We start from the raw sequence: 24,343 nt of genomic DNA on the forward strand, positions 1-24,343 counted from the left end.
CCCCCCTTCTTTTGGTGAGCTCATTGGCACATTCTGATTGGTTCCTCAGCTCATGGGATTTCCAGGCAAGAGCACATATTTACAGGAAGACAACAGCCATTGGTTTAGAGAATGCTCTAAACTGGTGCGGGGGTGAGATTTTTTTCACATGCAAGCAAGCAATCTCTAAATTGAACACTTGAACATGAAGGCTCGTAAAAAAAATAAATAGTAGACAGTATTAAAAAACAGTATTAGAAAAGGCAAAGTAGAATGCACACAGCTGTCAGAAACTCGGTTAGACTCAACAGCAAATTCTAAGGGGAGCATTTACTAAAGGTTGTTTTTTTTGTGCAAAAATACAATTTTGTCAAGGAAAATATATATGATTTTTTTTACCATTTATTATGCAACAAACCTGCGACAAATATAAAAAGAAAAACCCTCCACTTAAAAGCTGCCCAGGTCATGTAGAAGTCCATGGCAGGTCTCCTTTTTGCCGCTGGAAGATCTTTCTTTGCTTCGTGATTTTAGAGGTTTTTGGATTATTTTGATGCTTTTTGTTTGTGTGACAATATGGGGCCGATTCACTAAAGGTCGTTAACACTTATTGCATATTTTTTTGCGTTAAAAAGCATGCGATAAATAAGTACCGATTCATCAAAGTAATTTCGTATGGGTTAACACTCATATCACATGTGCAAAAAAACGCATTATCGCAAAGCATTATTTTTATCGCATTGCGGTAATTATCGCATAGAAATAATACTAACCCATGATTTACAAACATATGAAGCGTTAAATGCGTAAAACTGTGAAACTTAGCGCCTCCCAGGAGTAGGCGTTATTGAACAAAATTGCTGTGGTGACAAGATGGAGTTTGCAGTCGGAGTTTGCAGTATGTGATCTTCCTAGAGTGATGCATGCTTGTGTTTTCAGGGAAATGGTAATTTTCAGAACAGTAGTTTTCAGAAAGTAATGGTTACGTATGTAATAGCGTGCGCTAATATCATGTGATACGAAATAGCGCATAAATATATTGCATGCATTAAAATATTGCTTAAAAATCGCTCATCACCAGATAAATAATAACAAGAACATCGCTTCTTAATTATGATAAGTGTCCTTTTAGTAAATCGATCGTTAACTTGCAAAAAATAAGAAGAGATAATATTTTTAACGCATGCTGTAAATAGCACTCGTTTTTTCGGACTTTAGTGAATCAGCCCCTATGTGTTTTTCCTATTTTTTTTTGTGCTTTTTTTTTTAAAAGGCTGCTTTAATAAATCACTTGACATTCATAGTTTTAGAGAAAATGAGTTTAGTTGTGGTTTCAAAAAACTCGAAAACCATGAAAATCAGAATGTTAATAAATCTGCCCTTAATTGTGCTCTCATATTTTTATTTCAAAGCACTGAAACTCAAACTTATTTTATATTTTAAAAAATTCTTTAAAGAAATTAAAAAATAGAATATCCTGTTTTCATAAATGCTCAATCCCCATATCATTTGCAGCATTGACAGCTTTAAAGTAGAACTAAACTCTCAAAACTATATTTGTATATTTATCTATATTTATATTTTATATACTGACTTAATGCACCAGCCTATAGGTCCAGCAGAAATGATTCAGGTTTTCAAAGCTGCACACAGGAGCTCCCTATCCTGGATTTTGCAAGGAGTGACGGTGGCACTGCACATGCTCAGTGTGTTCTAGGCAGCTGTTATAAAGCTGAGCTTTGGGAATTGTTGCAAACCATCAAGCAGAATACAAGGTTCATCTGTCACAGATGTTGATATTATTAAATAATTCTAATGCAAATCGCACTGATTTCCGAGCTGCTATGTAATGAATATCTGAATTAATAACGAATTAGTCTGGTGACTTTTATATTCTATATATACTGTATATTGTGAGTCAGTCCCTAAACTCAGGTAAGTGACAGCAGCCCAAAGAATATGGGGAGCTACTGGGGCATCTTCAGAGGCACAGATCTTCCCTGCTAAAGGGCTCTGGTTGCATTGGTGCAGAATCTCAAAACATATAATGTCCATTAGAGAGCTGTGCCACCATCTTTGTCTATTTTGTTAGTGATTTCTAGCGCCACCCTGGCCAGCACATGACCTGTATAGTAAAGACAGACAAATTAGGGCCGGATCTAGGGGTAGGCAGAAGAGGCACTTTCCTAGGGTGCAACATTGAGGGGGTGCTAGGCAGGTACCTTTTTTGCCAAACCCTAGTGTGGGATCTCCTGCCCCCACTGCTCATTTCATAGCACCCCCCCTTTACGACGTCTGAGCGCGCACACGGTTTTTGTGCGTGCACAGGAGGGGAGCGTTGGGGACGCCCGCCGCCTGGCCACCTCTGAGGAAAATCACTATAGAGCATATGCACTGGGTGGCATAGGGAATCACTGTGTAAATAGACAAACGAGTCAAATAAAAGGCACCCTGTGTAGATGCATTTTGTCTTGATGCAGGTAATTGCACAAAATTAGTTATCCACTAGATACATTAGGGTAACGTTTATGTTGTTACATATACATGCACATAAAATGTAAAATGTTTAAATTTCATCTTAATTTACTGTTAATAGTCACCCTGTGCTTCTGCAGCCTGCACGTAGTTGTGCCTAAGCATACGTTGCATCACATGCTTACAAAGAACCGGTTCTACACACTCGCTGGCCAGGGGCCAGGAGCTTCTGGTTAGGTTAGTATTTAATGCAGACGGAAGTGGAGATAATATTTGCATTACGGACACATGGGGTGCAATCAGAAGCCTACACCATTTCACACTCCTGCTACCCTTTAAAAACACATTTATACAGGGCCAAAACTAGGGATAGGCAGAAAAGGCACCTGCCTAGGGCGCAACGATAGGGGGGTTCTAGGCAGGTACCTCTCCTGCCTACCCCTAGTCCGTGCTCCCTTGACTCTTCGTTTGGCGAAGTTGTCTGAAGTTGCCTCTCAAGGAAACTTTGGGCGACTTCGAGAAAACAAAGCGACCCATATGCCATCCTACCGGCGATTTACATTCTTTCCAGTGGGATGGCATTGCAGGGAGATTAGTCGCCCACAGTAACTGAGATTTGTCGCGGGGCGACTAATCTCCCCTTGTGCCACTGCCCTTAGGGTGAAGACACACAAAGCTACTTGTCGTGGCTACTAAAATAGACAATGCTGATCATTTACTGATAATTGTCTCTATGTGTGTTTTAGCAGAGCCAATTCTCAGTATTCTCTATGGCAGGATATTTTCTAGCATTTAGTAGCCGTGAAAAAGTAGCTTACTTGTCATGGCTACAATAATAGACAATGCTGATCATTTACTGATAATTGTCTCTACATGTCTCAGTATTGTCTATGGCAGGGTATTTTAGTAGCTGGTACTAAAGGTCCCCATACACTGGCAGATCCGCTCGCTTTGCAATGTCGACATGTCTCCTACGAGTGGGCGATATCGGGAGAATCCCCTGGGGCCAAACGATCAAATTATAATGATGGGCATAGGTAAAGTCCGTCCGGGGACCGCATCAGCTCCCGATCCAACTAGATTTTCTAACCTGCCCGATTGAGATCTGGCTGATTTCAGGCCAGATATCGGTCGGGCAGGCTCATCGGAAGTGCCCATACACAGGCCAATTAGCTGCTGAATTGCTCCAAGGGACAGATATCGGCAGCTACTATCGGCCCGTGTATGGGGACCTTTAGTAGCTCAGTGTGACTTTGCCCTTACCCTTTCTGGGCCCTCAACACTCCTGGCCCCCCTGTAACAGCAGGGTCTGCTTCCTCTGTAGTTACTCCCCTGGGAGCTGTCATATTTCTTCCTTTAGCAGAAGTTTTCTGCATGTGCCAAAACAGAAGAGTGGTCTATTGGAAGAGATATAAAATAATAATAGAGTGTAAGCTCCACTGGGGCAGGGACTGATGGAAATGTGATAGGGACCTTAGATTGTAAGCTCCACTGGGGCAGGGACTGATGGAAATGTGATAGGGACCTTAGATTGTAAGCTCCACTGGGGCAGGGACTGATGGAAATGTGATAGGGACCTTAGATTGTAAGCTCCACTGGGGCAGGGGCTGATGGAAATGTGATAGGGACCTTAGATTGTAAGCTCCACTGGGGCAGGGACTGATGGGAATGTGATAGGGACCTTAGATTGTAAGCTTCACTGATGGCATAATGTATTTTCACAGCAGTAAATGTTGGAGCTATATAAATAAAAGAATAAGAATAATGTATACATTAGCAGCTTATGTCACAGCAGGGGCAAGCAACATGGCACCTCCTACAAATTAGCAGGAAGGAAGAAAGTTTCTACTAGCCCTTTGTATTTTATTATTTAATGGAATATAAAGGAGTCTCTGACAAATGCTTACAGAGTATATTTTCCGATTGGGTGCGGAAGGGTTACTGGTTTTGATTATCATTTGTGCGTGGGTGTGGGATAAAGGCATTGTCGGGCCCCTCCTGCTCCCAGCTGGGCTTCTTACTAACTGAGCCGCAGGGAGGAACCCATAAACTAAAATGAACATACAGCCAGGGCAGCAATGTGGGAATGGGTCACTAAGGAACCTAAGTGGCTGAGAGGTGCCCAAGCTGCAGCACTGCTGTTAGAAGAGCTCGGTAGCTGTAGAGGAAGTGGAATGAAATAGAGGAAGTGTGTGCAAGAGTGGGTGTAAAGAGTTCAGCAGCTGAAGGGAGGGAGACACAGAGAAAAAGGTTAATCTTTTAATAAGGAAGTAATGAGATTATTGAGAATATCAGCCTGATGTTTTTGTACTGTGCCAAGTCCGCTTTCTTTCAGTTGCTCATTAATCTGATCCCTCACTCAAAAACTGTTTCTTTTTAACATGGAAAGTGCCATTCTTAGCAACTTTTCAATATAAATTAAAAACATGGTGTTAAAGTTATCCGAAAGAATTGGGGTAATTTACAATTCCCCCAGGCAGAAGTGCAGAAACCCCTTAGTGCTCATCCATGGAGCACCTATGCCTGGGGGAATGGCCGTGCTGTGCACCCCATGCAGATCAGGCAGTAAGGGCTTTTGTCTGATGCTCCAATACTTGAGCATCTGAATGAAGTACAATAGGGGGCCAGGAGAGTTGACTCCCCGTGTCTCTTACTGTCCCTGATGAATACAGTGCTGTTGCTGCCGAATGCAGGCAGTGTTAAACACATGGATCTCTGTGCTCCAAAACAGAGGGCAGAGACCAGAGTAATTTTTTCTTTTTAATAAAAGAAGTCCAATAATGCAAAAGCAAGCTTTTCAAATTATAAATACAATACAAGAAACACTTAGTTTTCCTTTAACCCGTTGCACAAAATTGAATGTAAAATCTACAGAACTGACATTCAGTGTTATAAAGTTATATATTTCTAGTTTACAAGTTAATTGGTGTCCATGAAGGCTGCAATAAAAACAGAGCCAGAGCCAGGCACTAAATACACAGGTACCTGCTTACAGGTTTGGCTCCAGGCCTATTCATTTGCATTTCCTTGTGGGCAAGCCGCCCTTGGCTGATGTACACTGCCCTGGTGAAACCTGGAATGGGTTCTATCTGCTGTACCTCAGTGTAATTGGAACAAACACTATATTGGCCAAAAGTATCCATGTACCTGCCTGCCCAACATCTCATTCCCGAACCAAAGGCGATTAAAGTAAAGTTTCTCTTCCCTTTGCTGCTATACCAGTCCCTACATACCCTTCCCCACTACTACTTCTTCACTCCACTACTTGGTAGGATTTGCTGCCTTCCAGCCACAAGAGCATTAGTGAAATTGGGCACTGATGTTGGGGATCAGGTCTGGCTCAGATGGGGCACTAGTTCATCCCACATGGGGGAGGTCAGGCCTCTGTTACAAAATAGTCAGGTTCCATTACCATCTCAGCAAACCCATTCTGTAGGGACTTTGCTTTGAGCATGGAGACAATATTTTGCTGGAACAGGAACAAGCCTTCCCCAAACAAAGTGGGAAGCACAGAATTGTTCTCTGTAGCTTTTATATTTTTAATGGAACCAGGAGCTCTAGTGGATGAAGAACAGGCCCAGGCCTTCAGTTGCCATTTCCATTATGCATTCATGCAGGTAGGAGTCTCCTGGCATCCACCAAACCCAGATACAAATCCAGACTGCCAGATGGCAGTACGATTCATCACTACAGAGAATATTTTCACTGCTCCACAGTCTAAAGGTGGCGAATGTTACACCAACACTTAGGGGCTGATTTACTAATCCACGAATCCGAATGGGAAAAATTCGGATTGGAAAACGAACATTTTGCAACTTTTTCGTATTTTTTACGACTTGCGCGAATTGTCGCGACTTTTTCATTGCCATTACAAATTTCGTGAATTGTTGCGGCTTTTTCATAGCCATTATGACTTTTGTGAATTGTCGCAACTTTTTCATTGCCATTACAAATTTCGTGAATTGTCGCAACTTTTTCATAGCCAGTACGACTTTCGCAAATTGTCGCGACTTTCGTATTGAGCGCTCGAAAAAGTCGCAAAATACCGATCATTACGGAAAAAACGCATTCGGACGCTTTTCGGACGTTCGTGGATTAGTAAATGTGCCCCTTAGCATAGGGCATGGTAATGTTACACTACTTAATACATACGAACCACATGCACCCAATGAATAGATCTTGGGCAGATGTTACTTGCAGAGAGAGTTTGGGACTTGGTAGTGAATGTTCCAGCTGAGGATACAGGAGGTGCCTGGATACAGATTAAGCTATATAACATACATGCTATAATAATACCATAGTAAAATACCATGTAATACTGCACCTGTCCATGTGGGGAATGCTGAATGTTATATTAAATGTAAGGTTTCAGAGGACACGATAAAACCTGTCCATTAGTTCACTGTATTCTGTATTTCCTTCTCAGTAAAATATGCAGGGTACTCACAATCCAGGCTGGCTGCTCTTCACATGATAGTCCTCTTGCTAACTTGACACAGATGCCAAGTCTCTTTGGTATCATTAACAGTGACTAGGACAGCTGGTGGTCAAAGTCATCAAGCAAAAACAACCTGTATACAAGCCTGAATACAATATAAAGATTACAAGTTTGCAGGAAATCAAAATTATTGGCAAAGCCCATAAAGTCACTCACAACTTACAGAGTTGTATAACTATGGGGGCTGTTTAAGTAGAGAGTATAAATCCTGAAAATCTGCTGCAGTGTGCACTTTGTGAACACACCCCTAAATACCCCAGACATGCCGGTATAATTAGTACAGAAAATGGATAATGAACATAATAACCCGAGACATGCCAATATAATCACTAAATAAAATAGCTAACAGGCTTTTTTCCCCAGATGTTCCAGTATTATTATAATCTGCATATTAACCTGAGATATGCCAATATAATTGCTACAGAAAATAGATCAGCATATTAACCTGAGATGTGCCAGTATAATTGCTACAGAAAATGGATCAGCATATTAACCTGAGATGTGTCAGTATAATTGCAACGGAAAATGGATAATCAGCACCCGAGATATGCCAGTATAATGACAAAATAAAATAGATAAAATGCATATTATGCATCCCGAGATATGCCAGTATAATGACAAAATAAAATAGATAAAATGCATATTATGCCAGTATGACTGTAGAAATGGCCAATGAGCACTCCATTAACTCCAGACATGCCAGTAAGAAGAATGCAGAAATGGATAGATTGAAATACCAACACCAAAATTATTTTTTCCTGCTGCTCCCACGCAGCTTGTCTCTCTCATTCTCTGCCTCCCTGGCTCATATAAAAAAATCTAAAATGGTTCCACAGTGAAACATACAGCCATCTTGGATTTTTTTCTCTAGAAGCACAGAGCTGAGAAAAACTGAAGACAAGCAGAGCATCTTGGATTATTTAAACTAGGGATGCACCAAACCCAGTTTTTTGGGTTCGGCCAAATCCCAAGGGATTCAGCCGAATATCGAAACTGTGATTGGCTACTCCCCCTCCTACTGTGCTTCTGGCAGGGATCGTTATTACACGTCCACCCTTCATTTAAAACATGGACAGAGACCTGATAGGATCTATAGGGAGCTCCACTAAAGGGGCCATTATTACAGATTACTATTCATTCTTAGAGAAAAGTAAAACCAGCACCATATATTATTCATAATTGCCTACAAGCTGATGCCTAGAGGTTTTTCATTTATCCCATATGTCACCTTTCTTTTATATAGTATAGAAAACCAGGAATGATCTGTGAGGTTCCTATTGCAGTTGGTCTTGTTTACATTTGAATTATGAAAGTTCTAAAGCCTTGATTGGCTGCTACAGCGGTGACACACAGACGTTCACATATGGAAAGTAAAATGATGTGTATTAGTTCCAGAGCAGGGATATCCAACTTGTGGCCCCCCGGGGATGCTGGGAATTGTAGCTTGACAACAGTTAGCATGCCAGTTTGAGCATCCTTGCCCTAGGGGCTCTGTATTGTGCTCAGGTAAAAATATACGTATTATGTAACTATAGCACATTATTTGCACATCCGCTACTGGTGTTCCATTTGTTTAAAGCTATGCTTTGCAATCTTTTGTGTTTTGCTGCAGAGGCGCACCACTTAGCTGCCAGTATAATATATAGTATGATTTGGTATTGTAGGTGCCTAAAATTCTGCTTCTTGTAACCTTTTGCAGAGGCCTGTTTCCAATAGATTTTGCTGGTTGGCATGCAGGCGCAAATTTGCAATGCAGGTTTCCATCTCCTCGGTCACTGTTGCCCCTCCTGTTTATGCACGTGCAGCTGTGTGCATACTTCTGTAGGGTCACTGGGGGGCACTGGGGGCATCAAAAAATATTAGGTCTCCAGCACTTCTCCAGTGCTTCGAACCCACTTTAGAAGCAGCAGCTGGGTGGAATGCTGTCCCTAAAGCCCTGCCAACAGGCCCGAATTTCTGGCAAGGCCACAAAGGCCCCGGCCTAGTGCGGCAGGCCTGCCAAGTTACCAGAAGATTTCCCTGTGGACCAAGGTTTTAATAGACCTTTTAAGACCATGCCCACATAAATGTTGGTAGAGCAGCAAAAAAACCCAAATAATTGGTGCTCTGCAAAGATATCACTCATATGTCTAAAAAGTTCATTATGTCATATTAAACCACACCCTTAAATCCGTATGCCTCCTCCTCCCCTGTGGATAGCACAGCAACCCCAGCACATAATTACACACCTTAGGGACCCCCTAACAACTATTTCCAAATGCTAACAAATTCCCAGAACAACCCCCTGCAATGTGTACCTCCCACAGGGAGCATACAGCAGGCTGAATATGTCTCCTTCCTTTTGCATACTCTGCCTGATACTCTGTCTGATATTGGCTGTAGGTAGTGCTAAATGCAGGGATTCCCAACCTTGTGTCAAATGTAAAAAGACTTGGAGAGCAACACAAGCATCATAAAAGTTCATGGAGGTGCCAAATAAGGGCTAAGATTTTCTATAAGGTAGCCTCTATGCACACTATCAGCTTCCAGGAGGCTTTATTTTTGTAGTTTTTATTTAACCAAAACTTGCCACCAAGGGGTGGTGAGCAACATGTTGCTCATGAGCCACTGGTTGGGGATTACTGGGTAAATGTTATAGGTTATTTAGGCCCATGCAGTCCAACTAGTGGCCTACATCCGCCCCCTCTTATGTGGCCCCCATCTGTCTGGCTGCTGTCACAGTGGGATCTATGAGTCACCCCCATATGGTTCTGTGTGTTATATGCCTTCTATCTGCTTATTAAAACAAAATGTGGAACTGATATCCAGACAAGGAGGTAGTACCAGAATCCCCAGTGGGCCAGGAGGCCACAAACAACTGAGACAAAGGGAATAGAGGCTTGGTGCTCCCCTGTAGCTATGCAATTGAACGTCTGTATTATCTAACATTGTGTGCCACAGTAGGAAATCTATACTGAAGCTGGAATGTGCTTTCTCAGTGTCTGCAATGCAACGACCCTGCCGTTTGTAATCAGACAGTGAAAATGCACTCTGTGTTCCACAAGTGGGAATGTTAAAGGAACATGACACTGACTTAGCAATTATGTGGCTGTGCTTGGATTTTCTTACCAAGTAAACCGAGCCTCTGCCTCCAGGATGACTAATTCCAAAGTTATTGACAAGTAAAGCAAAGAGACTTTCTGAGGATGAGAATTTAAAGGGACCAGCCTGAATGAGCACTAAGGGCAAGGAAACGGAAATAAAAACTGCTCAAACAATTTTTGGCCTTTTGGTTTGGTTTGCAGTGATACACAATATGACAGCTGTCAGTCGGCTTGTTTGATTTGTTGCAGCCAGAATGGAAAAGTTACTTTAATGAAAGCTTAATACACATGTGACTCAGATGTTTGCTCTGAGACATATATGCAGTGGAGAGACCACAAGATGAAGATCACAAAATACACTGACTCCCTGATGGGCAAGGTAGGCTGCTGACCCCTTCCTTACTCCTTGTTGGAGCCTCAGCAGTGCATTGCTTAACTAGCTGGCCTTCCCCTTTCTCTCGCAACATACAGTAAGCTCCACAAATCTGGCCTACCACAAGCTAACCTGCTTATCTGGTGTTATCCACTCTTTACATCAGCAAAAGAGAAAGTGGCCCATAACTGTCTAAGTTACAAAGATGAACCTGCTTTAGAACATCCTCAAGAAGATTATCTACATAATAGCGTCATCTAGTGACTGAAATAACAATACAACTACTCACATAAAATATACTCATCTACCACACACATCCCTGATTTACATAGCAACTTCCCTGTTGCTAACTATAGAACTCAGTCACACCCGGCCTCTCACCTCTTCATGGAACAGTAACACCAAAAAATAAAAAAGTTTAAGAGTAATTAATATATTATGTTCTGTTGCCCTGCACTGGTAGTGTTTGCTTCAAATCCTTATTATAGTTAATGTAAACAAAGCTGCTGTGCAGCCATGGGGGCGATTTGCCGAAGTTGCCTTGAGAGGAAACTTTGGGCGACTTAGGCAAATCCGCAGCACCTCGGATGCCATCCCACTTCTAGCCGGTGGGATGGCATTGTGGGGAGATTAGTCGCTTGCGACAACAAAGATTTGTCGTGCGCCGACTAATCTCCCCGTGTGTCACTGCCCTTACTGTTACTTTATACCTCAACATATTTCTAGAATGTTTATCCAGAGAGATACAATGCAGGAAGCTAACCATATAAGAATTCCTTAAGATGTGAAACTGCCCAGTTGGTCTCAGCATACGGTGGTCTACTCTGTTTGTTCATAAAAGGTTATATCAATTGATCACTATAAAGCTGGCCATACACGCAAATCTCGTTTCGTACAATATTCAGAGGGCTGCTGATATTGGTCAACTCGCCAATTGTGCGGGTTAAAAGATTTTGATCGGGCGCCATTGAAGACGCCTGAGCAAAATCTCCCTTCAGTGCTGAATCGACAGAAGGAGGTAGAAATCCTATTGTTTCTACCACCATATCTGACTATTCAGCCCTGAATGTCAGTGGAGGGTTAGAATGATCTTTCGTGCGACTGATGGTCGCACAAAATATCAAAAATCGCCACGTTTGTGGCCAGCTTAAGGCTATGGGTTGCACTGACTGGCAGATATAGCAGGTGTGTAACATGGTGAGGAGATCATCATGGTGAGCATCAGAGAGAATCAGGGACACCCCTGAAAACATTTCTCCTATGGGTCAGTGGTTTCTAAACTGTTGGGGCTGACCCCCTGGGACAGTTTGGAGAGGTGGCAGCTAGGGCTCAACTTGCAGGAGGTGAGTTAGGGTGAGATTTGAGGTGATTATTTGCTGTCCTAGATATTCTGGAAACAACGACTGAATGACTGATACACCAATACTTTTTTTTACATCAGTACCCAGTTCATGAACTGAATCCTGGCCAAAGGATGGCCTTTCAATGTAGTGTTTGCCAAAGTTTTGACAGTCACTGATATAGGGTATGAAAATTCCACTTTCTAGAGCAAAACTGGCTTTCTTACCCAGAATCCCATTGTTTTCCATGAAAAAATATTGCATGCCAAGTAGGGCAGTTTCTACAATGTCTGATATACAGTAAATGGTAATGCATCTATTTCCCTGATCCGTGTTCGAGTGTAAATAACCCCAAAGTGTCTATGTGGCATCCATTTATAACCCTCAAGCCACCAAAATTTTGTGGCCTGATGGCGCCATTTAGTGGAGGTATAGAGGAACTAAATACAAATGATGCTTGTACATGATTATTCTAAGTAAAAACAAAGCAAACAATTACAATTTTAAATAAAATCAGGTCTGTACAATAATGTAAAGCAGCAGCTGAGCTGCACCACTAATAAAACCAAAATATATTTTTAGGAACCTCAATTCACAGAAGAAAGAAAAGTCATTTTGACATTTTACTGCCAACAAATTTGCCACATTAGTGCCACCTAGAGCAATATATTTATTCTGCAGAAAGCATTACCATACATGAGTAAACAGCTTTAGAAGCTTTCCCCATTTGCTTAAGACAGCAGCTGGCATTTTAAGTAGCTTCCTGCTGCAGCTCTAGCTATTATAGCTTAGATCACACATTCCTAAGGGAGGGGGAGTGAGTTCTTAGCATTCTTGTGGGAGGGGGGAGAAGGAGAGAGGAGAGAACTGTGAAAACTCTGGCTCAGGGAAAGTTTTATCAGAAAGGTCCATGTACATACAGCTACAAGCACTCACAGAAACCCTGCGCTGAGTTATCTGTCAAAAGATTTGTTGTGTCTGTTTTGCTCTGCCAGAGACACGCAGCTCTCTCCCCTCTTCTGCTCCCCCCTCCCTCAAGAATGATAAGACCTCCCTCCCCCCCCTTAGGAATTTAGATCTGAGCCAATCAGCAGGAAGCTTCTTCATAGTCTTACAAACTGAGCATGTACACTGGTCTGGGTCTCGGTGCAGGAGAGAGGCATTATGGGAACTTTCTTTACACAGCTCTGCGTTTTTTCTTCCTGTTTGGCTTTTGATCATCTGAACAGGTGAAATATGAGGAGACTTAAGGGCACTATTGAGAGAACTGAAGGTATGCCTGCAGCTTGAGATTAACTCTTTATTAGCCCTTCCTTCTCCTTTATGGAGTTTTCCAACAGAGGAAGTCAGACACCTAGAACATCATGTTTAGAAAAAAAGGAGACAAAAAAACTGTGTTTCTTTTGATAGAGGACTCAGTGCAGATTTTCTATTTACATTGACCTTTCTGATAAAGCTTACTTAGTTTTTACCTTTCCTTCTGGAAAGGCTTATCCTATTTGCTTTTCCAGCATCCCCCCAGACCCCTGTGCCTGTACACCAGTTGCGTTATAGTTTGGCACAAACGTTTCATGATATCACCTAACTGCACTGTAACTTGTGATTGGCTCAAAATAAGCTCATGTAAGATGGTAATAGCAGAAAGAGAGCAATGAACTATGCAGTACAGGTATGGGACTCGTTAGCCAGAATGCTCCAGGGTGACTGTTACCCCAATGTTTCTATATATCTGTATCCTTGTTATGAGCTAAGGGGGCCCAGCCTGAAGGCCAGTAAGGGGGGAATTTGGGGTGAGTGCTTATTTGTGCCCTGGGTACCCCTGATACTATAGCAGGGTGACTGTTACCCCCAATGTTTCTATATATCTGTAACCTTGTTATGAGCTAAGGGGGCCCAGCCTGAAGGCCAGTTAGGGGGGAATTTGGGGTGAGTGCTTATTTGTGCCCTGGGTACCCCTGATACTATAGCAGGGTGACTGTTACCCCAATTTTTCTATATATCTGTAACCTTGTTATGGGCTAAAGGGGCCCAGCCTGAAGGCCAGTTAGAGTGAGATTTAGGGTAAGTGCTTATTTGTGCCCTGGGTACCCCTTTAAATTATAGCAAGGTGACTGTGACCCCAATGTTTCTCATATATATAACAGTACTAAAAGCAATTAAAGGGTTAGATCACCTTGAAATGAACTTTTACTATCATGTAGAAAGCAGAGCTGAAACCACAGTCTCTGGTGGCAAAATCACAGAATGCAAGCATTACTCATACTCAAGCACTCCTCACACAAAATAGGTAACTTTGTTGATTATAGGTTGGAGGTGTGGCCTATAATGTCCTAGTTTTCAATATTAAAACATTGGGTGTGCTTAAAGGGCAAGTAAATCACAATAACAAAAATTGCTTTAAATTGCATTACAATGTAAGGAAATTCCATAGCTGTCAAGGGTGTGACCTAAAATGCCCCTATTTTCAATATTAAAAGATTGGTAGGTGTGCTTAAAGAGCAAGTAAAGTCATAATAAATGACAAAATAGTTGTGCAAATTCCAGAGTCAATGGTATTACTTTTCACTGTAAATAACTAGGGTGTGTGTTACATTACTATATAAACTCTATGAATCACAAATAAAATATTGTGGAAAAGCGTGGAAAAGGCTAAAAGGGAAATGTATTGGAAGCAATTCAGCAGGACAGAAGAAGAGTGAAACCGATATTGTGGATAAGAGCCCATTAAAGGGGACACATAAAACTTAATGAGCACTGACATCAAAAATAGCAAATATATATATATACTTTCATGATATTAACAGTTCCTACAGTTCTTACACTGCTAATGTCGGGAAGTGTAACCAGAGTGCCCCCTGTTGTACCACCCAGCATTATAGAATTGGGCCTATACTCTAACTATCTGGAAAATCTTTTATATAGATATTATATAGCCTTTCTTCCTAATGTAACGCTTGTTTGGCTATATATAGGCAAAACCCAGGCTAGTGTTAGGTTTAGAGCATGGGCTACATTGCAACTCCCTTAAACAGGATGGGCCTTTGCTAGGTGGAAGATACCAGGCAGAGCAAGGGTGTAGTGAAACTACCACTCACCGTAGCTGTGTAGTGCAGATTTAGTAAAGATGGATGCCAGAAGATTCTTAGAAGGTTCCTGCAATTGAACTATAGTACAGTTTATTGTCCAAGACAAATGGAATGCAGTGTTATACTCACGATACAAGCAGATATAGAGGTTAGATGATAATACCCCTTGAGGACAAACAAAGGAGGGTACACACCGTTTTATCTCACCTCTTGGTAGAGTCTGGGCAGGGTAAATGCATCTGTCAGCTTGATACCCCTTTGGAGATAGTCTGGATAGATACCTTATTTCTCAGGTTGATAACCCTAACTTAAGAGTCCTCCGTGTAAGTAGGGATCAGGGTTTATTCTAGCCTGTTTCTTATCTGTACTCCGTGGCCCTAAACTGAGGCAACATTGCTGGATGGAAGGGTACTTCCAAAAACAAATTCTCCTTGGTGGGGCTATTAACATGCCCTTGCTTGCTAAGGCTCACTCTCTCACTTCTCCTAGAGAGTGCTATTAAAAAGTCTGCTATGCTTACTTATTCTTGTTCACAGGGCCCTGTCCCCGACTTCACCAGAGTGGATGGTGACACTCTGGGGCAAATGGCTTTACTGGGGCCTATGTTCTGCTCCCAGGCTCAGTGGACCTTCACCTGAGATGCAGAGGCGCTCGGTGGTTAGAATACGTGTTCTAAGGCTTTATCCTCTATCCGCCGAGCACAGGGGCAAGGTTTAGAACACGTCTTCTATCCGACGAGCGCAGGCCACGCCCTCCTCTGCATCGCTTCCGGCATCCTTGGGACCCACCCTACCTTGCCCCGCAGCATCCGCGGCCAAACATATTGTATGGCTCTCACGGAATTACATTTTAAAATATGTGGTGTTTATGGCTCTCTCAGCCAAAAAGGTTCCAGACCCCTGCCCTAATATACCTATCACTATGAGCTGTTCTTTAAAAAAGTATGAATAAATACCTTTTTTATTTTCTGAAATCCAGTTGCAAAACAGTTCTTTTTCTTCTCCATCATTTGAAATCCTGGCAGGGGATGTTACAAATTGTAACAACTCCTCCAAGCTTACAGACAGCATGCAAGAACTACAAAACCCACAATGCAGTGCACTATGATATTCCTTTCCTTATTGACAACACATGTGCATACCGCCCAACTGTCCCGCTTCCCGCAGGACAGTCCCGGTTTTGGTAGCGCGTCCCGCTGTCCCGGATAGTTCCATGAATGTCCCGCATTTCCGTAATGCGGGACATTCATGTAACTATCCCGACAGCGGGACGCGCTGGCTGTAGTCAGGTGTTCCCCAGTGGCTCCTCTCTATAAGCGGCTCCTTGTTCTGTGGAGCCAGGTCCTTTTATAAGGTTGCGCCCGTGCATATTGACGTCACACACACGGGCGCAACCTTATAAAAGGGCCTGGCTCCACAGAACAAGGAGCCGCATATAGAGGAGACGCTGAAGAAGAAGCTGCAGCATGTATGGAGGCACTGTATGGGGGGCACCTGTGTATGGGGGGCTAATGTGTATGGGGGACACTGTGGGGGGGGCTGCTCTGTATGGGGGGGCACCTGTGTATGGGGGGGCACCTGTGTATAGGGGCTAATGTGTATGGGGGCTAATGTGTATGGGGGACACTGTGTATGGGGGGGCTACTCTGTATGGGGGGCACCTGTGTATGGGGGGGCTACTGTGTATGGGGGGCTAATGTGTATGGGGGGGCTAATGTGTATGGGGGACACTGTGTGGGGGGGGCTACTGTGTATGGGGGGGCTACTGTGTATGGGGGGGGCACCTGTGTATGGGGGACACTGTGTGGGGTAGGGCTACTGTGTATTGGGGGGCTACTGTGTATGGGGGGGGCACCTGTGTATGGGGGGGGCTACTGTGTATGGGGGGCTAATGTGTATGGGGGGGCTAATGTGTATGGGGGACACTGTGTGGGGGGGGCTACTGTGTATGGGGGACACTGTGGGAGGGGCTACTCTGTATGGGGGGGCATCTGTGTATGGGGGGGGCTACTGTGTATGGGGGGCTACTGTGTATGGGGGCACTGTGTATGGGGGGGGCAAAACTGGTACATAGTTATAACTCACTTATAACTGACTGCCTTCTCTCTATATTTGTATTTTATATGTAGGAGTTGCTATTTTGCTTTCCTTAGGTAGTACAGTATGAGGGTATAGCACATTTGCGTCTGATCCCGCCATTACATCTATATAAAAGGAGTATTTTTAAAAAAAATGGGGAGTGGCAATTGGGGCGTGGCCACACAAAGTGGGCGTCTCTTTTCATTTTTCAAATGTTGGGAGGTATATACATGTGCAGGGAATTGTGGCAGTTGGAGGATGCAGACTGAAGGCAGGCTGAGGAGAGTTTACTACCAGGGGCATATTTATAATAAGGCACATTTTGGGGGGTGGCCCTCAGGTGCCTAGATTTTCTTTTTTTTATCTAAAAAAAAAATCCGCCACATATTTCTATAGGAAATCTGACAACGGAGCTGGGGGGGGGGGTCACAGGCTCTGAAGTGATGGCACATGATGACGTTGGTGTAATATCACATGTATGGTGTGCACTATGTAAGGGTGTGGGACGTCATGTGCAGCATGTGTATGATATCACGTGTATAATGTAGGGGTGTATATAGAGCTTGGTGCCTAGAGCAGCACCGGACCTAAATACACCCCTGTTGACTACAGTTACATATTGTTTGAGTTTCAAAGTAGTCCGCCAGATGCGGGAGAACAGGGGGCCAGAGTTAGGTAACTGTTCCAAACCATATTATTACATGTAATAAAATCATGAAAAGGCTGCATAATTTTTGAATTGATGTATATTGCAACGTTACTTTTCAAAAAGCCTACATTTTGTTTGGGTGGAGTTTTCCCTTAAAACATGTGAGACTTCCTTGTTACTCTCTTGTAATCTGGGATCCCATTCATTTTCTTTATCCCATGTTTGTTAAATTACTGTAAGGCTAATGAATGTACCATGTAACTTGTCAGCACTATATAAATAAATGATCATTTTCATAAAGGAGCAACGTGCTAACATTTCCCGGCCACTAGAGGGCCCTGATTGATTGGAGCCTATAAATCATCTGAACATTTCCCACATCCGAGCGGCCGGTAGTGCGGCAGCTCCCGTTCAAGCTAACAGAAATGTGCAAATCAGAGTATAGCCTGGCTCCAGTTACTTGGCTTATTATTCATAATTTTGTAATGGTTAAATGAACTTATAAAGGAGGAGATTATGTATTTTACCAAACACAGTATAAGGGCGGGCATGCTATCAAATGTTTCCCCCTTCCCCTCCCCACTTGTCTGATGGTATTGCCCTGATTGCTCACACAGGGGTGCAGGGATAATGGCTAATATATGGTGGGTAGGTGGCTCCTACAGACTCCCTGCATGGGCCCCATAGCCGGCGCTGGTGCGGATGCTGAGAGTTCTGAAGTGCGCAAGTGCTTATCTTCTCATTTACTCCCTTTGCCCCTTCAGTCCCTCCCTTCTGCTCCTTTCCTCCATCTCCTTTCTCTTTCTTTCACCCCTCACCTTTCCTGCCTCCCCTGGTATAACTCTCCTCACCTTTCCCCCTCCCTCACTCCTCCCCTCTCTCCTCCTCTTACCTCCCTCCACCCAATCTTCCTGCTTTCTCTATGGATTTACTGGAGTCCGGTCTGGGACACAGGGAGAGGAGAACAGCCCTGGAAGCATCCAAGCCCCCCACCCGGAATCCCCTCTCAGTCAGGCCAGGGAGTCTGCACTCTCACAGGGGTCTCATCTCCAAACTTCTCCCAGGAAATCCCCCCTCCCAGGCACAGAAAGGGAAAGCTGCCTAAGCCTGGGCTGGACACCTGCACTGTGAGAGAGAGCTACTGAATGAATGAGACTGCCTAGGGGAGCATCACAGGGCTCCTGGGAATGACAGCAACACCCTGGGAAAGGAGAGTGAGCCTGTGCGAGAGGGAGACACCCCTATCCCTGCTGGCAGGGTGTAACACTGAGCACTTGCACTGCGGTTGGTGTGTGACTGTTTGAGAGTGCTGCTTCTTGTGTGCCCAGTGCCACTCTATAGTTGGGGTGCAGGGCAAATAGGTAGGTGATCCCGTCACACCTCATTTTCCCTTGGGCATTGTGCTGCCGCTGTGTGGGACTGTGCTACAGGTGGGAACGTAGTCGCTTTGTGTAGTGATTGCCGTGTACTTGTGTGGTACCTGACATCTAAGCATCCAACATGGCGGAACAAGAGGGGCTACAGTTTGGGAAGGCGGATTTTGTTCTTATGGACTCGGTCACCTTACCGGAATTCATGGAAAACCTAAAGCTCAGGTGAGTATTCCTGTGTTGTTATTGGGCAGTTACCATACTCATCATTTAGTGGTCCACTAATCCTGCCATGTGTGAGACAGGGTTAATCAGGAGCAGGGAGTCCCTGATACACTGAGCTTACAATCTAAATAAGATGCTTAACGCATAGTGTGATTATGATGTGCCAATAAGCCAGTGGTGGGAATCCATGGGCTCTAAGGATGTTCAGCGAGTGGAGCAGCTAATAGTCAGCCCCACAGTCTGACACTTGAATTAGAACCCCTGACTCACTAGCGACTTAACTGCTTTTTGATGCAATTACTTTGAGATGCTGTAGGGTGTGTACCAAATATACATACCTTACATAATATACATACAGGGCAGTACAATGAGGGTCTGAGTTCATACCTCTGATATGTCATTGATACTCTTTGGCCGCAGGAGGGGTCTCAGTATAAAGCAGTGCTTTGTAGAATGTGTGGTCCTTGGACTGTTTATTTTATTGTGGGAATGTTCCCCCCCCCCCTTTTTTTTACTGCTAGATTCCCTAAAAGCATGCCAAGGATTAATAGTACATGTTGACATGTACATGTGCAGGATTCCATCGCACTGCCCAACAGGTTGTCTATATCAGGTCCCTGACAAGGCTTTTCCATAGTCCTCAGATGCAAAAGCAACCATATCCACGTTTGAGTTAAAATATCAGTGATATATTGTCTGCCACTTCTAGGTTTGCTCTGTGGATGCCCAGCTAAGCTTATGCTAAAGCTTATGTTAAATGAGACTTATTGTTCTTTGTGGGGTAAGACACATGGACTACAGCTGTAGCACACACCTGGAATCTATTTTAGGCTGCTGCAAGACATGCTCGGTTTGTTTGAATGTACGACACCTTGGAGCTGATTTATGAACCTCAGGTCAGTTACCGATTGCAACCAATTTAGGTATTTGCTTTAATTTTTTTACATAAGACTGTTCAAAGCTAAGTGCTGATTGGTTGTGTTTGACAACTGTGGTTGTGCAGTTTAGCCATTTGTTAACAAATGAGAAGGGAAACAATCACCGTGTAGTATATATATGCAACTTTGTTCTCTTATAGGGGATGTTTGCTATTGCTAGGTTCACTTGCTTTAGCAACTAGGAAGTTGGCAGACTCGAATGAAAATAAGAGAGAACTGAATCTAGCCCTGCTGAACAAGAAACCTGCACAAATCTAATAAATGGAGATCAGTTGAAACTTTCTGGATGTCACTACAACGTTCTGAAAGTTTATTTAAGGGTTAACTTTCCCTTTACCATTGACCAAGTGGCCTGCTCCAAGGAAACACCCTTTTTATGCTTGCAAGGAATAATATATATACCTGTATACATTTTGTGTCCATATAATGCAGGCTGGCCAATTTGTACGTTACTGCACTACAACTCCCAGCAGCCATAGGTGCTCAGAGTTATAGTGCAACAACATCTGGTTGAACAGATCTGGCCCAGTTCCTGCTATAATCTCAGTAAGCAGACACAGGGCAGCCTTTATCTGTGCCATTTCTGTGTGTTTTGGTTCTGCGTTATGGTGAGACAGAGCCCTGCCCACTTCCTCCCCTCTATTCATTCCCTGTTGCCCCCCTTCGGATCCGTCTCAGAGGTGTGCCAAGTGGCTTCTCCTTGTGATTTCACGTCTGGGAGCGCACAATCTGGGGAGGAAATGATGATTCTGGAACACAAATTTAACCCTGGCACAGCAAGCTGTTATTCTTCTGCCTTAGCATGGCCGCTGTAACTGTTTTAGCAGGGGGACACTTCTGGGAATTACATCCCACTGGAAACCAGGGCAAAATATACCCTGTGTTAGCCTTCATTTAAAGGGCAACTTAAACTGTTGGTTAAAATTGGCAGCTGCTGTACTATGTCCCTTTTGCAGTAGTCCCATGAATGATACCCTGATTAGTCTCCTTTCTACTGATGCTTTTGGTGTGCAGCTTATCAGAAGGGACTAAACCCAACAGGTGCAGATTAAAGACATACTATTTTTTATGCATGGGGGGAGCAATATACAAATTCCTTGTGGGTAGTTTCATCGCTGGAGCTGAAGAATGGATGCCAGCGCTGCAAGGCAGTAATGCTAACCACTGCACCACCATTATTTTCCTTAGTATTTGCCTAACAGATTAACATATGCTATTCCTGGTGCAGGGTGTTCCCTTGCTTCTGTAAAGGTATTTCTGTATATTCGCTCATCCTGTCTTGCTTATAATGATATCCTTATCTCCTGCCGGAGTCCTCCTGGCAGGCTAAGGCCACTTTCCACTGAGTTTAGGACCCAACACAAAGGAGTGTCCGCCTGTATATTTGCCCCTAAAACCAGCAGGAAGCATTTCTTTGGGGGTACTTGCTGTTCAAGGAGGCAATGCTCTGGTGCTTATAGGCACCGCAAACCAGATGGTGATGAATGGGTGTCACCACACAGGTGCTGGGAAGTCCTGCTTGTTCTAATGGCAGGCATTAATTACAAGGCTCCCTTGTGCCTGTGTGAACTGCTTTTTGCCCGATTTCTAACTCTCTTTTATGGGGTTAGGTAACAAAAGTTTGCCCAGGAGCAGTAGCCTGTAGCAACCAATGAGCAGGTAGCATTTACTGGGCATCTGTTTAAATGCAAATATCTTATTTGTTGCTATGGGTTACTGCTCCTGGGCAAACTTAGCACCTTATATATTCAGCACTTCAGCACTGTACCATTGAAAATTAAAAGTTAATGGCAAACTTGCCCTTTAATGTCTTACAAGCACTCATAAGCACCCTGTTTACTTACCCGTGCAGAATGGCTCAGCCAAGCCAAGCAATATAGGTATATGAGTATTTTTAGTATTAGTAGTAGCTTACAATAGGCCTCGTTGCTCTGTACTTGTCACTATGAGATAAAGCGGAGTAGGTTCCCATGGAGTTAGAGCACAGTATATAGTAGGTATGTATAGGGCTTTGTCTGCACACTGGGGTTCATTATCTCGCCTATCAGATAAGGTTGAAGAGTGCAAATATCTATCAGTTTTAAACATAGTGACTGCCACTATGGTGGATGTTTACAGAAGGGTGTGCTTTCCTTCCAGTGTATAAGCACCCACTCCTAATAACAGTCCCTGTGTGCTTCAGCATTGCTTTGCTGTTACTAGTGCATCTCTTGCACAAACACTGTGGATTTGTAAGGGAGGGGTGAGAAAAATTCGACCCTAACCTTCCCACTCCCAACCCAAACTCTATGTAACCTGGCTTCTCCCCTCTATTTATAGACCCTCGCCTGCCCTGTCCCGCCGATGACGTCACAAAAAGGGTGGGAGTGCGCAAGCTGGCAATGTAGCCCACGACCCACAAATGATGCACTGAGGTTGGCCCAGACCCGTCCGACCCACGGGTTTGCCCGCACATCGCTAATTGGCACATATGAAGGCTGATATGATGAAGGCTCATGGAACACTTGGGGGCATATTTATTATAGTGTGTAAGCCAATATCACGTGTGATCACGGGCAACTAATCAGCAATTAATTTAAATGGTCATCTACAAGTGAGAAAACAAAAACAAAGATCTGATTTGTTGCTATGGGCAACATCACTGGTGATATTGGCTTACACACTATAATAAAAATGCCTCCTTGTTGTATTCTCCAACAGTGCTTTGGTTTAATGGAAGTGGCCTGTCGCTGAATATGCCTTGAGCATAAAGGGACATACATGGGCTCATGAAAGCTGCTGCCCTGGCCCCTCTGGACTAAGTTGGCAGCTTATTGGCCCATGTATGGTGCCTGATGGGCATGTTTAAAAGTTCTGTTGGGTGAAAATGATGTTGAGCGCATTGAAGTGATTCTCATCCGATATATCTTTGTAGGCCTGCAGTATGACCTGGGGACACACAACTGAATCAGATAATTTGGCCTAATGCACAGGTTGGCCAGCTATACCTGTACCTTACTTTATGGTGCTACGGCCGGTGCAGAGTTCTACTTGTGCCAAATGCCTTACTCTGTTATGGTATCATTTTCTATGTATATAACATAGACTGTATCAGTTAGGGGATAGTTGTGGGCCTGTGCAGGGACCTTATGATTAGTGTGGGTTTGCTTCCCCTTTTAAAGAATCCCACATTTTCTAACATTCTAGGTCACACCTTTGTTTGGCTGCTGGTTGTACTCATGATTAGTGGGAACTGTGGGCAGAAGGGTGGGTCATGTGTAGCTTTTACTTTTGTGTTTGGTTTGATGCAAGAAATGACATTCTTGTCATGTTTTGAAGGAGAGGGGGTGGATATTATTTTAGCTGCGAAGGTTGTTCAGTAAGTAAAAGCTTACATATGCTTGTCGTGGCTAGAAATAGGTTGCCTTGTTTCCTATGGGGCATTGTACACTATGTGATTTTAGGAAACAATGAGACTTGCCTGCAGACAGCAGGCCCAGACTGGGATTCAAAATAGGCCCTGGCATTTCAAGAACAAAGAGACCCAAATAGCCCCCACTAGGACAATAAATAGTGACTGTCTATGGCAGTGCTGTCCAACTTCTGCGGTGCCGAGGGCCGGAATTTCTCTCGCATACATGGTGGAGGGCCGCTAATGGAAGCCAGTGTTGGCCACTCCCCCATTTTAAACCACACCCATTTTATCACAATGGTCGCTGCAGGGATATCAACCATCATTCATATGTTAAAGAATTATATTATGTCATATTAAGACACACCCTTAAATCCATTTACCTCCTCCTCCCCTGTGGATAGCACAGCAACCCCCAGCATATAATTACACACCTTAAGGACCATTTAATGGCTATTTCCAACTGCTAACAAACTCCCAGAACAAACCCCTGCCAGGTTCACCTCCCACAGGCAGCATAGGGCAAGCAGAGTACGGCACACGCAGGCAGCACTCTGCCTGTCCTATGCTGCTTGTGGGTGCCATACCCTCCCTGCCCTATGCTGCCTGTGTGCTATAATCTGCCTACCCTATGCTGCCTATACACAGGCAGCATAGACCAGGCAGTACATACAATGTCTGAGGTGTGAAGAGGTGAACAATGTGGGTGATTATAGCCTGAGCCTGAGGTGTGAACACTGCAGGGGGTGAACAATGCAGAGATTAAAAGGTGTGAACAACACAGGGGATTACATTTTTAAACAATACAGAGGGATTACAGCCTGAATCTGAGGTGATAACCATGCAGGGGGCCAGTTA

The 24,343-nt window shown here is 43.7% G+C and overlaps 1 protein-coding gene across 3 annotated transcripts in view; it reads left to right on the top strand.

Moving 5' to 3' along the window:
* The window catches only part of myo1d (myosin ID), a 93,281-nt gene that overhangs the window by 25,640 nt on the left and 43,298 nt on the right, over window positions 1-24,343 (top strand). Inside the window, exon 1 of one of the 3 annotated variants that reach the window (XM_002935516.5) lies at window positions 18,149-19,156. The exons of 1 other annotated variant lie outside the window; for it this stretch is intronic. In XM_002935516.5, coding sequence (XP_002935562.1) covers window positions 19,062-19,156 — 95 coding nt within the window. In that variant the 5' untranslated portion in view covers window positions 18,149-19,061. Of the gene's footprint in view, window positions 1-18,148; window positions 19,157-19,902; window positions 20,053-24,343 lie in introns of those variants that run through there. One more of the 3 variants, XM_004918596.4, reaches the window with a different exon arrangement.

Source organism: Xenopus tropicalis, chromosome 10 (assembly GCF_000004195.4).
Source record: "Xenopus tropicalis strain Nigerian chromosome 10, UCB_Xtro_10.0, whole genome shotgun sequence".
Lineage (NCBI taxonomy): Eukaryota > Metazoa > Chordata > Amphibia > Anura > Pipidae > Xenopus > Xenopus tropicalis.